Here is an 18,220-nt window from a genome sequence, read left to right as displayed (position 1 = left end):
TGCTCAGGCACCACCTGTCCTAGCAGCTGTGAGTGCACACCACTCCTTCCCCCCACAAACTCCCATCCCCATGGTCCCCCAGCCACATCAGTCAGCCTCTCTAGGCAGTTTCTGGCCTGCAAAATGGGGCCTGGCAGCACCCAGTTCAGGGTTGTCAAGGGCACTGATGACGTGACACTTGCAAGTGCCAAGAACACTTCCTGCAAGCACTCTGGTGCCTGTGCATGTTGTTATCTCAAGTTGATTTTAAGCTGGGAAATGAGTTTGGGGTTTGCTGTTTCTCTTGCATGCTTCATTTCAAAGTATGATTTCAGATTTCATTTATTTATTTTTTTAAAATTTTAATATTTTATTTATTCATGAGAGACAGGGGTGGGGGCAGAGACACAGGGCGAGGGAGAAGCAGGCTCCATGCAGGGAGCCCGATGTGGGACTTGATCCCAGGACTCCAGGATTGTGCCCTGGGCCGAAGGCAGGCGCTAAACCACTGAGCCACCCAGGGATCCCCTCAGATTTCATTTAAAAATGCCAAACATCTTCCTAAGTCAGCCTTCACCCAGTTCCCTGTTGTAACATGAGCCCCAAGAACCAGAGCTGTGTCCCACTCCCACAAGTAGGCAGGCAGGCAGGGACTACACACTTCAGCCCCAGAGGCTTACTGGGGAGCCCAGGCAAGCCCGCAGCTCTCCTGAGCCACCTCCCCAGAGCCCGCCCTCAGCCAGCTGGGGGACTGGTCTGGCTTGCTTTAGCTCCTGCATGTTCTTTGTTATAGAGACAAAAATTGGATCACTGCCTACTCCTCTGTCGTTTGGTGACTCCTGGAGAGCAGGGACCTACTGGATTAGTCTCTCTGTCCCTGTACCTGGCACGGTGCCTGCACAGAGTGGTCTCTGCTGACATCTGTGACACATGATGTGTTCAACGTGTTGTCTGTGGCCACGTCCTTATCAGATTCTTGGGCAACAGTTTCTCATTCCAGAAAATGGGCGGAGTTTATCTGTTCCCAGGCCAGCTTTCCTGTATTGAGTAATGGCAGTGAGAGGTGCTGAAATGCACATCTCAGAGAGTGAGAGCAAGCTCTGAAAACTTGGGCAAAAGTGTGGGTTTGAGGTTCTCTGCCAGTGTCACAGCTTCCTTGCAAGGCCTCTCTCTGTATTGGGTGTGAGCAGAGGACTGTAGGTGGCAGAGCTGGCATACTTTTGTGGTGGAGTGGTGCCACTGGTGTGCATTCAGCACTGTTTCAGCGATGCTTGTGCTCAGGAACAGGAAATGGCCATTTTAACTGGTTCTCCTAGCCTCCACGCCAGCCAGCTGTTGGGAGACAAAACAGTGGAGTCCTAATGTGTAGATTGTTTACTAACTTCTCCAGGTGTGATGATTTGGATTCAGTCTGGCTAAATTGTAAAAGTAGTCACCCTGAGTGTTGCTACATACTGTTCAGTGGTTCCTCCAGTCATCTGTGGTTTAGGGAAGGAACATCTAGCCAAGGATGTAAGATGACTGAAGGACAAGTAGCTGTATAGCCTTACTTCCAGGTGGAAGCAAGGATCCCCATGAGCATATGTCGTAGCAAGATCTGCCTCTAGGAAACCTTGTTGTTGAGGACAAATGGATGTTTCTTCTAATGTCATTCTCTGTGAGGGCCAGGACACTCCCAAATGTTTAAGTTATCTACAGTAACTGATGAGTTTGCCTTTATTAGGGAGAGGAGGACTTGTCCTCTCACAGCATGTCACTAGTGGAGAAATGATTTGCATCTATCAGAATGGGAGATTTCTTAAGTTAGGTGAGAAAATGAGTGCCCTCTGACATCAGGATTTGTATGCATTTAAATGTTTGAAGAGTAGGGCTTTCAGTACATTTGAGAGCACAGTTGTAAGGAATGACCGTCAAATACATGCATTTGTTTCTTTCTCTGTCCCTTCTTCATCTGTGTGTGTCTTAGCCCCTTTCTGTGTGTGAGGGATCTGGAAGGGAGGAGAAGTGGGGTCCCGTGTGCGTGTGGCAAAGGTCTGCATTAGGGTGTATTCTGGATGTACAGGGAGCAGCAACCCCTTGTCCGCAGAATGTTCTGGGCCTGAAAGAGGGATGGAGGGGATTGATCCTTCTGGGGAGTCTTTAGTCTTCATCATTTCGGTACATCTTCCATTTATTTATTTATTTTTTTGACTAGGAAAATGAACACTTGAAAAAGTTCCAGGTGACATGGGAACTGCATAATAAACATCTGTTTGAAAATCTGGTCTTTTCGGAGCCACTTCTCCAGAGCAACTTGCCAGCACTGGTGTCGCAGATCAGGTATCTATCTGGTCTTCATCTGCATACATACATACAGCACGGTACTTTTCCCTGTCTTTTAGCATGTGTGCCTTGGAACACCAGCGCCTGGTGGAAGTTCTTGCTCAGGGAACCATCTAGTTTGGACAGAAACTACAAACCCCAAGAGAACTATTAAATTTTCAAATCACAAACTCACTGGTAATGCCCCTAAGATTTAACACCGCAGATTCCTTGTAAATAAGAAAAAGCTGTGATAAATGTGCAGTTTTACTTTGATGAGACTCAGGATTGGCCAGATGACTGTGGCACTCAGGTGTGCAGCGGGAGATAGGAAGAGGGTGTGGGAATAGGGAGGAGGGCTCCTGGGCACTGAGGGCAGGGATTTGCATCTCACACATTCCCTCAGTGCCTTGTCCATGGCTTGGCCTCTCCTTACGGTGTAGAGTGTCCATGGGGCTTCCTCATGTGTGCCAGGACAAGTGGTGCCAAGGATGGTGCTCAGGGCCTTTGCCCTGGCTGGCAGGGTGGACAACATGCGGCTCAGTTGGGAGGAGGCTCCTGGAATCCACAGTCACTGTGCACTGCTGAGCTAGGTGCATGCTTCCATGGTTCTGCTGTCTGGCGCTTTTGTTCCTGTGGGCTTCCTACAAAGGAATGGACTCCTGTACTATAGACCTGGTCATCTTTATTTAAATGTCCATGCTGAAATTTATTTGGACCAGATTCACAAAAAAGGGAAATTATTTTTAAGTAAGTTTGTGGTTGGCTTCCAGACCACTTTGTTTTCTTCTGAAATCCATGTATCGACCTAGTCTTTGTTTCCTGTATTTCTAAATCCTATCTGAGGGGTCATAACTGGTCCCACTTCACACCCTCACCTCTGGAGAAAGAATAACCCTGAAAGTAGTTGAATAAAGGTGGTGGGGGCAGAGAGACCTGAATGAAGTGTTGTGTGGGTGTAGCCTGTACTCTGCTTGGCTCCTGACCCTCCCGGCATCCCCTTCCCCACAGCCTGCTCCCTGCCTGCCCTTTCCCTATGTGTCTAGTCTCATAGCATCTGGCACGTTACATGGTGGGTCTTGGAGACTTGAGTGTCCTGTCACCTCCACCAAAGAGAGAGTCAGGGAAGTTCTCAGAGTTGTGAGTTTGAAATGTAGGAGATAGTTTTGTCCCCAGTCACTGATGTTTACATCCACCAAAGCCACTTTTTACGAAATAATGCATCTTCAGAAGGTGGGGGTTCTTACAGGAAGATTCTAGGGCCTTGTATTTTCTTTTTCTGCTGAGCCAGTTCATTTGATGGGTCTGTCATCAATTGGGGGTGAGTGACAGGGACCTGAAATGTATCCTGAAACTTCATTCTTGGCCGTGTCCTAGTTCCAGATTTATTTATTTACTTGCTTTCCTTTTCTCTTTCTTTCTTTCTTTCTTTCTTTCTTTCTTTCTTTCTTTCTTTCTTTCTTTCTTTCTTTCTGTCTTTCTTTCTGTCTTTCTTTCTTTCTTGTCTTTCTTGTCTTTCTGTCTTTATTTGTTTGAGAGAGCATGTATGAGCAGGGAGAGGGGCAGAGAAGCAGGGAGGGAGAAGGGAGAGGGAGAAGCAAACTCCGCACTGAGCAGGGAACTCAATGCAGAGCTCAATCCTACGACCCTGAGATCCTGACCTGAGCCGACCCTGAGATCCTGACCTGAGCCGTCCAGGTGCCCCTAGTTCTGGGTTTCTTTCTCACTCATTGCAGTTGATGGTCAGACTCCAATGATTGTCAGCAGGGGAAATACAGATGGGGACAGAGCTGGGAGGAGGCAAGCGAAGCATTCCCAGGGGAGCTGGTGACACCAGAAGGGCCAGTTCCTTCGAGTTCTCCAGCACGCTCCCTTGTCAGACCCAAGAATAATTCAGATCTGATCTTCTAGTGTACAGATAGGCACTGAACAACTTGTAAAAGTTTTGACACACGTTATATACAAATGCCACCCCCTGAAGTAATGACTGTATCTATGGCACATAAACCCTGGTCTCTGGCTCTATGTGTTTAAATTATGATACAGATTGCGAAGACTACACGGAGCAGATGTGCAGCTGCATGAGTGTGCCTTAGCTGCCGGCAAGTGTGCCGTGGCCCCAGGAAGTCAGTCCGTTCTGCCTGCTATGTCCCCTGGAACTGCCACTACACTGCTGGCCACAGCAGCCCTACTCCTTCCTTGTTTATTCTTCTGTTGTTCAAATGTGCCTTTCCATAGTCTTGCCTCATTTTTCATTTGATGTATCTTTTGTGTTTTGTTTTTTAATACAAGTAATCTACATGAAGTTGACTTCATGTAAAGGAGCTCACTTAGTTCGGGTAAATTATTTCTCCTTTTCTAAACCCCTGTGCTGAGATATAATTTACATACCATTACAGTTCACTCATTTAAAGTGTATAGGTCAACAGCTGTTGGTATATCACATTACTACTTTTTAAAAATAGTGGTAAAATATATGCAACACGAAACTTGCCATTTTTAACCACGTTTAACTGTACAGTTAAGTAGGATTAATTACTTTCACAGTGTTGAGCAACCATCACCAGTGATTGTTGCCAAGACTTTTCTCATCACCCAGAGACTCTATCATTGTGAATGACTCCACTCCTTCTTTTCCCCACGTTTTTTATAATTCTTTAGTCTGCAGGCCCCCACCCTATTCGTTTTCCCTTATAATATATCTGTTGGAGAACCTGCAGCGATGCCCAGCATCTAGGTTCTGTGGCATGTGTGCTCATGGAGCACCACACAGGCTTTCTGTCTGTGCTGCCCGAGGACTGGTAGTGAGGTCCAGGAGCTTCATCAGGCTTGTGTCTGTCCTGGTGGCAAGACCAGGAGCCTCACTATCTGCTTGTTTGTTTTGGTGGGTATTAGGGTTGCCCAATTGGTTTTTATTTTAAATACATGATATTAATTGTTAGGGAAATTTTTGATTAGGCTTGTGAATAAACTTGCCAAAACTGACTTTATTTCATTCTCCTTATGTTGCACATGCACACTATCTGTAATAGATGTTACTGTGAGGATCTGTCCATAGCACTATCATGTGTTTACAGAGTGAATACTTAGATAGTAATCTGTTTGCTAAACCACTTGTGTCGTGTGACCGTGAGGACATTCCTTGTTTTCTGTCTGGATTCCAGCTCAGCTCAGCTTGAATGTAAGCCTTGTGCCTACACATTGTGCTCCGATTATCCCAGCAGAGATGTCCCAGGAACCCTGGCTACTTTGGCTCAAAATGGAACCTGTATCATGGTAGAGGAGAGCAGCTCTCACTTCCGGTAGGAGAGGAAGAGGGGTGTGTGCCAGGCAGATGCCAGGCTCCCTTAACATAACCGTTTTCCAAGTAGTACAAGAAGGGTGCGATGGCATTACATAGAAGGCAAGCTTTGTGTGAAGCGTGGAAATCTGTCTGTAACAAGCAAGGTTGTGGAAACAGAAATGGGAAGAAAGCAGTTGCTCCATGGGCTGGTGAACTGCAAGACAGAGGGCTGTGTTCTTAGACCCAAGGGCCATCTAGTAGCTGTGCAGAGCCCAGAGCAGCCTCAGAGTCCCTAGATTCTGTGCCTTGAGGAGTTTTGTATCCTGAGGGGCAGAAACAGCCTTAGAAGGACAGCCTTGGTGCCTGAGAGTCTCAGTCACTGTGTGGGTCAGTGTTGGTTTCTTTCCTGTCTCTGGCTTCCCTTAAACACCTGTTCAGTTAGGCCTGGCTTCTGCTTGGTCCCTCCTTGGAGTGATTCCACACTTGGACATGTGTGCAGATAACTTCAGCAGCTGTGAGTTCCTTTGTAGGTTTTCCGTTTTACACAGTAGTCACAAGTGGGGTCCACCCACAGATGGAGACACATAAAAGGAGAGGGAGCCATTTGTGCCCATTGAAATGGTCCTAATTTTAAAATTACTTAATTGTTTATTTTTATTATAAAATTATTAGATTGTCATGCAGTGAATCTCTGAAAATACAGAAATCATGAAGAAAAAGAGGTACTAAAAAGAAAAAAAAAAGAAAAAGAGGTACTGTAAACAATTTGGTGTTTCCTCTAGATTTTTTCCTTATGTCCAGCCCAACACACATCTTTTAAACATGATGCCATCATCCTATCTTTACTTAACCTGGGCATAGTTTATCTCAAAGCACAGGTGTAAGTACAGTATATATTTGCACATCTGTGAGTGAAGAGATGTAATTATAAGCTTCCTAACGGGTACCTCGTTATCTAGAATCCTTTCATCTAGATGTCCCCACTGTGTAGCTTCCAGTTTCTCTATGTCGACATGATGATTATTCCTGTACGGCCTTTTGCCCTTGAGTGATGATAAATGTTGTCTTGATTTTGAAATTCCCTGTCAAGATGCTTTATTACAGTTGTTTGGTTCCAGCATTAATGTATTTGGATATTAAGAAAATGAACATTTTCTGATGACAACTTACCATGTTAGTCTGCTCACCCCCTTGTCCCTGCCTGCCCTGCTTGGCTTTCTGTTCACCCCCAGGCCACCCTCTCATCCCACATTCTCTTTCCTGGAAGTCTAGGAGTCTTCCTCATTGTTTATAGTATTTGTGTTTTATTTTCAGTTCATTTTCTCGTTTGCATCTTAACCATCTTTCTTAACAAATAATATAAAAATAAACACTATAAAATGTATTTCTTTGGATCAGATTTTCTATTTTACTTAATTTGAAAACTGGGTCCAAGTTTTATATTTTTCATTAAATGTTGTGTTTTCCCTGGGTCAGTATATTTCACTGGGGAAAAATAATTTACAAGCCCACATTTAGTAAACTGGATCCTAGGCCTTATTTATTTATTTGAGAGAGGGGGAGAGCGCGCACGCAAAAGAGCAGGGGAAAGAGTAGAGGGAAAAAGAAAGACTCTCTAGCAGACTCCCTACTGAGCACAGAGTCCAATGCAGGCCTCAATCTCACAACCCCAAGATCAAGACTTGAGCCAAAATCAAGAGTTAGATGCTCAACTGACTGAGCCCCTCAGGTGCCCCAAGGCCTTAGTCTTGTAGGACAGTCTTATTCACTACTATTTTTTTTTCTTTGAAGCTCTTTCTTCTTTGAGCTTCTCCTTTATGCGAGATTGTGTTCTGGTGCCTTGCACATGTACTTGCTGAGCCCTCACAGCAGCCTTGTGTGGTGTGTGGTGGTGCCCATGTGTCACATTGGGAGAGGAGGTGACACAGAAGCAAATCTCTGGTTTCTGGCCCAGAGCCTTTGGGCCCCTTTCTTTTGCTGAAATGCCTCTCTCCCTAGGCTAGGAACCACGACGCATGACACATGCAATGAAGACACCTATAGCACCTTGCTGCAGCGGTACCAGCGCTCTGAGGAGGAGTTGCGCAGGGTGGCGGAGGAGTGGCTGGAATGCCAGCAAAGGATCGATGCCTATGTCGACGAGCAGGTGAGTGCGTGCCACCAGGACCTGCCGTGGGTAAGGCACATGTGCCAAGGTGATCGGGGAGGTACAGGTGGGAGGAGTATAGTCCCTGGTTTTCCGGAGGGAACTGAGGCTCTGAGGTACCATGGTAACTTTTCACCCAGCTGTGCCTGGGGCTGGCAGCAGCTGTTAATCAGGTCAGTGTTGACCTGGCCACACCCAGTGTCACCTGCATAGGCTGCCACCTAGCTCAGTGTTATCTGCAAGAGCCTGTGGAGCCTTGGGGAGCTGCTGAGCCTTGTAATTTGTGGAACCATTCATGGAATGCTCTGCTGCTCAGAGCCCCTTCTCTGTCTTTAACTATCCAGAGAGGGAATGCAGACAGAACTGAGTTGGTTGTGCTTGGCAGCTGGCTGACAGGGATGGAGGAAGACCCAAGAAAGCAGGGTACTCCTGGTGAGGGTGGGGCCTGAAGGGCAGATGCAGCTGATCAGCAGGAACCTCTTGGGAACACAGAGCAGGACTCCCAGAGGGCACCCCAGCCTGCCTGCCCACCTTCCAAAAACCGCAAGAGGGTGGGCAGAGGAGGAGGCATTCAGAACAGCCATTTTCAAGGTAATAGGGCATAAGGAGTAATGAGGGAACACTGTTAGAGCTCTGTATTATACTTTCTCTCTCTCTTTTTTAAAAGATATATTTGTTTATTTTAGAGAGCATGGGGGTGGGGGCAGAAGGAGAGAGAATATCAAGCACACACTGCATTGAGTGCAGACTATGACATGGGGCTCGATCCCACGATTCTAAGATCATGACCCGAGCCAAAGCCAAGAGTTGGATGCTCAACTGACTGCACCACCCAGTCACCCCTCTATATATTATACTTTTGAGACTTTGGGATTTGGATCAGGGGGTCTACATCCTGCCCTATGCAGTCTTTTTTTCTCATTTCTCATTATAGGTATAACAGATATAAATGCACTTCTAGTTTCAGAAATCCTTTCCTTTCTCCAGTTGAAATGGGACTAAACAAAAAGTGCCCCAAGATAACTCTTAGAAGAAAGGAAAGACTGAGACTTTCCTAAGATTGAGAAAACCTTTAGGAATAGTAATTTCTTAATGTACTTATACCTGAAGCTAAAAGTCTATTTAGGAATATAATACACAGCATTATCATTGCTGTTCTGACGAAAAAAAGGCATGTATAAAATAACAGTTTCCAGAGGGAACTGAGGCTCTGAGGTACCATGGTAACCTTTCACCAGCTGTGCCTTGGGCTGGCAGCAGCTGTTAATCAGGTCAGGGTTGACCTGGCCACACCGTGTCACCTGCATAGGCTGACATACTTGTTTTCTCTAGGAAGGAAAATACAGTCTTAGTTTAAAAAGTAAAGCTGAAATTAAATTTATTTAAGAGTGTATGTTCTTACAGCTCTAAATGCTTAGAATTAAAAGTAGGAAAGATCTTAAATCAGCAACCTAATTTGGCAACTTCAGGATCTAGGGGAAAAAAGACAAAAGCCAAAGCTAGCAAAAGCCAAAGCTGGCAAAAGGAAAGAAATAATAAAAATTAGAGCAGGTCAACAAAATAGAGAATAGAGAAAAGTCAGTGAAACCAAAAGTTGACAAACCTGTAGCTAGACAGGCTTAGGACAAGAAGAGAGAAGACTGAAATCAGAGATGATGTGGGAACATTATTACTGATCCTAACGAAATGAAAAGGGTTGTCAGAGAGTCCCATGAACAGTTGTACACCAACACAGGTTAACTCAGATAAGTGGAAGAATTCCTGGAAACAGAACCTACCAAGACTAAGTCGTGGAGACACAGTCCGTTTAAGAAACTGAATCAGTATCCAACATCTCCCCATAGAGGAGAGCCCAGGACCTGAGAGCTTCACAGGTAATTCTCCCAAACATTTAAAGAAGAATTAACACCAATCCTTCCCAAACTTTTCCAAAAACTTGAAGGGGAGAGAAACTTCCCAGCTCATTCTGTGAGGCCAGCATCACCTTGATACCAAAGCCAGACAGAGACACCATCAGAAAAGAAAACTATAGACCAACATCCATGAAGAGCACGTGTGTAGAAATCCTCAACAAAATACCAGGAAACAGGATTCAGCAGCGTATTGAAAGGACTGTACCCCACGACCAAGTGGGATCTCTTCCTGGAATGCAAGTATGATCAGGGCATGAAAACTGATCGATGTAATATACACATCAGCAGAATAGAGGGGGAAACATGGGATCATCTCCATTGATGCAGATCTACAAAGCTTTTGACAAAATTCAGCACCCTCTCATGATAAAAACATCAAACAAACTAGGGTCACAAGAGAACCACCTCCACATACTGAGAACCACACATAAAACCCCACAGAAACATCAGACTTGATGGTGAGACTGAAAGCATTTCCTCTAAGATGAGGAACAAGGTAGGGATGCTGTTTCTACTACTTCCATTCAACATGGTACTGGAAGTTCTGCTCAGAGCAGTCAGCTCAGGAAAAAAATAAAACATATCCAAATTGAAACAGAAGAACTAAAATTATTTCTGCAGGTGATATGATTTTATGTGTAGAAAATCCTAAAGACTGTAAAAAAAATAAATAAATGCTGTTGAATAAATGAATTCAAAGCATCAGTAACAAAGTAAATGCGTAAAGTGATATTTCTGTATGTTAACGAATAATCTGCAAAGGAAGTTACAAAAACAGTCCCATTTACAACAGTATCAAGAGTAAAATACTTACAAATTGACTCAAGGAGTCTTTTCTGACTCATTTCTGAAAGAAATTAAAGACATAAAGGGAAGTATATGCTGCGTTCATTGGAAGACTGACTAATATTAAAATGTCCATGTTAGCTAACGTAGTCTACAGAATCAGTGCAATCCCTATCAAAATCCTAAAGTCATTTTTGTAGAAACAGAAAAACGCATTTTAAAATTCCTATGCAATCTCAGGGAACCTAGAATAGCCGGAACCGTCTTGCAAAAGAACAAATCTGGAGGATTCACTCCTGTGATTTTGCACCTGACTGCAAAGCTGCAGTAATCCCAACAATGTGGTGTTGACATATGTGGTCACATGATGTCCAGTAAGGGTGCCAGGCCACGCAAAGGGGAAAGGACAGTATGCAACAAACTGCTGAGGAAACTGCACATCCTCATGCAAAAGAATGACTTTGGAGCCAAGATGCAGAAACTAACTCAAGTGGGAAAAGGCCTAAATAGAAGATCTAAAATAAAGAACCTTAGACATTTCTTTCTGTGAACAAAACCAGACATGAAAGGACAAGTATTGTAGAAATCTGTGTATACAAGGTCCCCCACTCCTCATATGAGGCCAGACTCCTAGACACAGGAAGTGTAACTCATGGGCTCAGGGACTGCAGGACGGGAGAACGGGGAGTGTTTCAGGGGGACAGAGTTTCTCATCTTAGGGAAGGATAGTGGGGATGTTTGTATGATGATGTGAATGTACTTAATGCCACTGAATGGTACACTTAAAAATAGTTAAGATGGTAAATTGTATGTTATGTGTATTTTACCACAATAAGAAAGAAAAAGAAAACCCATACTCCTTACTAAAGCAATGAGAAAATGTATTCTTATTTTCACTCCCCTATCAAGAAACCATGATGCCATTAATACAAGTCAGGGAAACTGAACAATTTTAGCAGCATCCAGAGGGTACTAGTCATTCTGGAATCCTTGGAATGGACACCACTTTCTTCTAATCAAGTAATAGTTTAGAAATCATGTAATTTCAGGGTTTCAAACATCTGTAAAATAATTGAGTATTCATAAATAAGCATGGACGTGGGAGACAGGTGACAGCTTTGAAATCACTTGTTTTTGCTTGCTTTTTGAAATGTATCCTTTATTTGTTGTTTGACACAGACATAAGCCTGCAGACACCCAAACGTTCAGAAAAATTAATCCCAGAGGACGTGAGGAGAGGGTCAAAGAGGAGGAGGTTTCTGTTGATATTAGCTATCAAACAGCTCTGGACTGAGTTCCGTACTAAAATAAATTACCTTTCCTGATATTTAGCCCATTTAAAATCTTTTAAGATTATATTTATTAATTCATGAGAGACACAGGGAAAGAGGCAGAGACATAGGCAGAGGGAGGAACAGGCTCCCTGCAGGGGGCCTGATGTGGAACTTGATCCCTGGACTGGCTATCATGCCCTGAGCCAAAGGCAGGCACTCAACCGCTGACCCACCCAGGTGTTACTAAGATTTTATTTTAAGTAGGCTCCATGCCCTGCATGGAGCCCAACATGGGGTTTGAACTCATGACCCCAAGATCAAGACCTGAGCTGAGATCAAGAGTTGGATGCTTGACTGACAGAACCACCCTGGCGCACCATCCCCTCTACCCCCAAATCATTTTTAAACATGCAACAGTAATTGCTGCTTCTAAGAGGAAAATGTTTTTCCTGAAAGTGGCAGACATACAGGATGTAAAAGGAGAACTGGCACCAGCATTGAATCTTCTCATCCAAGAAGATGGTATACATCTCTGGTTTTAGGTTGTGTTTTGTCTTCTGTATGACGCTTTTACAGTTTGTGTACTTCCCATCAAGTTTATTCCCCGGGGCTTCTGGGGTCAAGGCCACGCTATGTGCTCACAGCTGTCTGGCTGTTGGTATTCCACCCAGTGCCCTTACTGACTCTCCAGGAGTTTGTGAGTTAGCTGCCTCGAAGTTTCTAGAAGACCCATGTCTCCTGCAAATAATAGTTTTGTCTTAGCTTCTCTGGCATTTGCACTGTTTGGCTTCACTTAGAGCCCTCAGCTCTTCACAATTGAGTGTAACTGGCGGCACTGAGCACAGCTCTGGCTTCCCATGAGGTCAGATGCTTGCCATAAGTACTGGTGAGAGTTTTTAGCAAATTAAGGATATTTCTCTTTTTCTAGCTTACTTAAGTTATGATTTAAAAAAAAACAAAACAGGAATAGGTATTGAATTGGTATGGTATTTGTTTTTCTCTATGAAAACAAATGAAAAAGGCATTAGGTTTCCTAATTTTGAGACATGCTTGCATTCCTGGGATTAAAGCCTACTAGGTTATGATGTATTTTCTGTTAATCTATTATTAGATTTAAGTAGCGAATATTTTATTTAGGATTTTTGGGTTTGTATTCTGAGGCATCATTAAGTGTTTCTCTTTGAGGCCTTGTCCATTTTGGTTTTTTTTTGTTTTGTTTTGTTTTTTGTTTTTTAATTTTTATTTATTTATGATAGTCACAGAGAGATAGAGAGAGAGGCAGAGACACAGGCAGAGGGAGAAGCAGGCTCCATGCACCGGGAGCCCGACGTGGGATTCGATCCCGGGTCTCCAGGATCGCGCCCTGGGCCAAAGGCAGGCGCCAAACCACTGCGCCACCCAGGGATCCCCGCCTTGTCCATTTTGTATGAAGGTTCTGTTAGTTCCATAGAATGCATTGAGAAACTTTCCATGTTTTTTTTTTTTTAATTTTCAGGAATAGTTTTTTTTTTTTTTTTAAGATTTTATTTATTTATTCATAGAGATACAGCTAGAGAGAGAGAGGCAGAGACACAGGCAGAAGGAGAAGCAGACACCATGCAGGGAGCCCGACGTAGGACTCAATCCCGGGTCCCCAGGATCACGCCCCGGGCTGCAGGCGGCGCTAAACCGCTGCGCCACCGGGGCTGCCCGCTTTGCAGGAATAGTTTAAATCTTCTGTTCCAATAAAGGGTTTGATAGAATCCACCCTAAAACCTGGGGTGTGACATATTTTTGCAGGGAGGAGAAGCCAGGACTCTGGGTCTTGTCTTGTACCACCTTTTCAATTCATGTTACACTTGGTCATCTGATTGGGGGTTTCTGCTCCCTGAGTGAGTGCTATACATTGATGTTTACCTAGGAGATTGTCCACACTATGTAGACAAGGGATGATAAGCTTGTGCTCAGAGGGGAGGTGATGAGACTGGGGGAGCCTCTCTATACCCCTGTCGTGCCACCCTGTCACACTGTGTGGAGAGTGCACCTTCTGTGCCAAAAGGAAACCTCCTACCCTGGGCTGGGAGGGCAGCAGAGGGTAGAGTGCTTCAGAGCTGCAGTAACATCCAGAGAAGCTAATGTCTGGGCTGTTAGGTGAAATCTCAAGAGCTTTGTAATGTTGACTCAGCTTTTAAAACAGTGGGTTGTGCAGGCACAGCAGAGTGGCCCATGAGCCACCTGCTTGAAGCTGCTTTGGAGATGAACATCTACATTGTACAGATACCTCCTCCTGTGGTTGAAGAGAAACCTCCTGTGCCCGTGTCTGTCCTTCCTCATGCCCACGTTTTCTGTGTGGCCCTTTCTTCCCTTGGTCAGCCTGAGAGGGAGTCCGGAGAACCATAGTTTGGGGATTTATTGATCACATTTGCTTCTTTTTTCCCAGTAATTTCTGCTTTTACTTTAATTTCTTCCTGCCTTATCAGCTGGTTTCTCGTTTTGTTTTTTTGACTTCTTACATGGAACACATACTTTTCAGTCTTTTGTTTTCTCATAAATGCCTTGAAGCCTGTACATTTTCTTCTTCTGTGTTGGATACATCTTACATGATTTGATTTGTGGGGGTTTCATTATCTGGGATTTCCATGCACTGTAATTTTAGCTTTGATTTCTTCTCTCATTGTTTATGTACATTTTTTTTTTCAAATGCACGAATTTATTTTTTGAAATTACTTGTTTTGGAGGGTTTGTTGGCAGTATTTTCTTGCCTGTGGATTAAATATGTCCCCCCTCCCCTTTTTGTGTTCCAAAAAAATTGGAAGATACATATTCCATATCTCTTTTTTTTAGTAGTTAGTAGTTTTTAGTTCTTTTCAGTAATTATAAGAACACATAGATAAACATCAAGATCCAATTTTTTCATAGTCTCCCCCACCCCAGTAAAACTGTATCTTGAGCCCATTCTTCATTCCCTATCCCTCTCAATTTGGTGTCTTTTTAAATTGTGGTGAAATACACATAATGTAAAATGTACCATTCTAACCATTTCTGAGGGTCCAGGTCAGGGGCATTAAGTCCATTTAAATTGTGGCAAGTGCTCCACCCTCCACCCACAGAGCCCCTCCACCTTCCCTGACTGAGCAACAGCTCCTTGGCCTCCCAGCCCCTTCAGCCCCTGTCTGCTTTCCGTCTCTGTGCTTTTGAGTCCTCCAAGGGCCTCGTGTGGCAGTGGCGTATAGAATCTGCCCCTGTGTGACCGGATTGGTTCCCTTGTGTCCTGTCCTCAGGCCCATCCATGCGGGAACAGGTTGCTCATGGGTCTTCCCCTCACTCAAGGCTCTTCCTGCATGGGGCGCTCATCCTCAAGTTCTTATTTCTGGTACAGGCAGGGCATGTGATGGGCATTCAGTACAGGCTGAATGCTCACTTACTGCAGTGACACATTCAGCTCTGGGATCTTCATTTCTTTCCTGAATCTGAGCTCCTCTGTGTTTCCCACACGAGAAGAACATGTGAATGAGATAGAGGCCAGGCAGCGAGTCTGTATCATGCCTCCAGGGGGTGTTCCTCATGTGCACCATTGCTGACATCTCTCCTCGCAGACGCCCAGGTGGCTCTTGCTGGCACTAAGGTTTTATTGTTTGCATCTCTTTACTAGATGACAATGAAAACCAAACAGCGCATGCTGACGGAGGACTGGGAGCTTTTCAAACAAAGGCGATTCATTGAAGAACAGGTGAGGCTGCAGGGAGGCTGCATGCCAGATAGGGGAAAAACACCCACTGTGTCAAGGCCACCCTGTGGGTCTGCTCCTAAGAGTGTTGTTAATCCTAGATAAACTAGTTTTCCCTGTCTCTTTCCTGATTTCTGTAATCCTCAAGGAAGACTCTATTTGTCGAGTGACCCATGCTAGCCCACAGGGACCCAAGTTCCTGCTGTCTGGCCTCTGCACAGGCAGGTGGTGCCATCACGGAGCAGGGTGTTGACCCAATTCATGGGCCTCCCCACACTGGCCTGGGCCCTGCTTTCACTGTAGCTGCTGGCGACACAGCCTTCTTCCTCCCCCTCCTTCCCCATGGGCTCTTCCCTACCCCTCTGCTATGTGCCTGGCTGCAGGCCTTGTCCCAAGGGCTTCAGAGCACTTGCCTTGTTTGAAAGCTTGCTTCTCTTGATTCTCGTCTATGAGCTGGCATTGTTCTTGCTTTCTCTCTAGGCAGCTCTGCTCCTTGGTCTTCTTTAGGCATTGGTGGCCCCTGGCCTCAGCCCCCGTGCCACTGTCCTCACCCCTGTGGTCTCTGGGCATCCACACTGGTCCGCTCACCTGCTCCATCCCCCAGCCCTTCCTCCATGGCTTCTATCCTATGAAATGGCCCTTCTGGCACCACCTTTCCCATTGCCAGAGGTGGTCTATAGGTTTCTTCTCTGAAATTCAGATGCTTGCCTTGTCAAATGGAAGTTTGGGTGCCATTTCCAGGTAGCTTCTGGTCTGCTCCCTTCACCTTGTTCCTACAGTGGGTATCCTCCCCAGCTGGCCTTCCTCCCACCCGCTGCTTCTATCGTGGATTACAAATGCCTGTTTAACTCGTGGATGCTCTGGTGCTACAGCTCCATACACAGGCCTGTGTCCCTCCAGGCTGCCCTGTCAGGCATGGCACCCCCTTCCCTGTCAGCCCAGGGTCAGCCAGGCCTTCCAGAGCTGTTTCAGTGGCTGCCTAGCTCAGTGCTTAGCCACTGAGCTGGATGGCCTCTTTGCCTCTGACAGAATTACCAACTCTGCCTCCTCTGGACCCAGCTTGGGCCTGGTATCCTGTTGTGCTGCTTTTCTGCTTCTGTGGCAGCCTGAACAGATTTGTGCCAGGGCACCTCCCACATCAGAGTTTCCTTTTCCAGGGTCTGAGCTTTTCGGGGCCTTAGTTTAGTTCTGTGCTTCTGGTTCCTCGTGAGGACTGTGCACACAGCCAATTCCAAGTAAAGGCTGGTGTGTGCTGGTGAGGTGCCAGCCAGGGGCTACTGTCCCCAGCCTCAGTGAGGCTCAAGCTTGTGGCTGCTGTGCATTTCTGGTCTGCCCCCTCGTGGCCCTGTCCCACTCTAGGAAGCTGTGGCCACTGGCTTCTAAATGGGCATGGCACATATTACCATGATTATTGAGAAGTTGAACCGCCTGGTTGGGGAATAAGTTTTGCAGAGTTAACCTCTCATTTGATGATTTCCTCTAGCTGACCAATAAGAAAACAGTTGCTGGTGAGAACAACTTCACAGATGCCATGAGGCACATGTTGTCATCCCGGCTGAGCATGCCCGACTGCCCCAACTGCAACTACAGGAGAAGGTGAGCCCCCGCTGTCGTGTGGGTGCAGTGAGCCCGTGGGACCCACAGCCTCAGTCGAGGCACTGACCCTGACACCGCATGGTCTGACCTTCTTTCTCGGCTCTCTGGGTAACTGTCCTTCATTCCCACTCAGATGTGCTTGTGATGACTGCAGCCTCTCACACATCCTCACTTGTGGTGTCATGGACCCCCCCGTCACTGGCGACATCCACAGTCACCAGCTGCCCCTCCAAGTGGATTCTGCTCCCGACTATCTCTCTGAGATGCGCCCACCTAGCGTGTCCTCAGCAAGCTCAGGGTCAGGTTCCAGCTCTCCCATTACAATTCAGCAACATCCCAGACTCATCCTCACAGACAATGGCTCTGCACCAACTTTGTAAGTTGTGACTTTGTAATAAGATTTCAGAAATTTATGTAACCCATTGAGAAATATGGACAGTAATGTCGGCAGAAGTATGGATATCATTATAGTGTTTTTCAAGAAAAAGGATCCTTCATTTTTTAAGCAACTTTTAAAATACGAAATCAATAAACCCAAACTTTGACACTATTTCATTACCTGAAAAAAAATTACAGTAAATTTATAAATGCCGGTAAAGAAAAAACCATGTTGGTATGCAGGGAAGTGTCTCTTCAGTTCTGGCTTCACGTTTCCTCATTTTATTTGAGGGTGATCAGCCCGAAATTCATTCCGCCTCATTGTCCGTTCAGCATTCATGCTTATTCCATGTCTTGCTAAAAACTCAGATGATCACTTTAGCAAGCGATTGAAAGGTTCTGTTTTCCGTGTTCCCACATTATCTAGAAGTACATTTTGTATGAGCGAGGTGGCTGTGCAGCTGTCGCCAATTCCCACTGTAGGTGAGTGGTCCCACATTTCTTCAGAGTTGTGACCCTGTCATTTGTTGAGGCTTTCCACTCTAACTTCTGGATGGGTTGCACATGGATGTGTGTTTTTATTTTATTTAGGTAAACTTAGGTTTGTATTTTGCTTATTGTAGAGTGTGCAGGTGTCAGGAGCCCTGTGGAGGTGATGGATGCCAGCGCAGTTCCCAGTGGGAGAGTTTGTTGCCCTGACTTTGGGCTGCTCAGCATCTCTTAGATTTCTCCATGCCTCCGTCTGGATTTCTCCCGACGACTCTGAGGCTTTCCTTCAGAGTCTTGCAGTCCTCAATATGGATCTGGTCTCAAAACACAAAATAATTCTAAGGGGATGGGTCCGAACGCCATGACTCT

At 45.4% G+C, this 18,220-nt stretch overlaps 1 protein-coding gene across 2 annotated transcripts in view; it reads left to right on the top strand.

Moving 5' to 3' along the window:
- The window catches only part of FAM193A (family with sequence similarity 193 member A), a 165,369-nt gene that overhangs the window by 98,886 nt on the left and 48,263 nt on the right, over nucleotides 1-18,220 (top strand). For both annotated transcript variants that reach the window (XM_041751330.1, XM_041751328.1), the window contains exons 6-10: nucleotides 2,174-2,298; nucleotides 7,562-7,709; nucleotides 15,314-15,391; nucleotides 16,872-16,984; nucleotides 17,118-17,360. In XM_041751330.1, coding sequence (XP_041607264.1) covers nucleotides 2,174-2,298; nucleotides 7,562-7,709; nucleotides 15,314-15,391; nucleotides 16,872-16,984; nucleotides 17,118-17,360 — 707 coding nt within the window. The remainder of the gene's footprint in view (nucleotides 1-2,173; nucleotides 2,299-7,561; nucleotides 7,710-15,313; nucleotides 15,392-16,871; nucleotides 16,985-17,117; nucleotides 17,361-18,220) is intronic.

Source organism: Vulpes lagopus, chromosome 4 (assembly GCF_018345385.1).
Source record: "Vulpes lagopus strain Blue_001 chromosome 4, ASM1834538v1, whole genome shotgun sequence".
Classification (NCBI taxonomy): domain Eukaryota; kingdom Metazoa; phylum Chordata; class Mammalia; order Carnivora; family Canidae; genus Vulpes; species Vulpes lagopus.
This window is presented reverse-complemented; position numbering and strand designations above follow the sequence as displayed.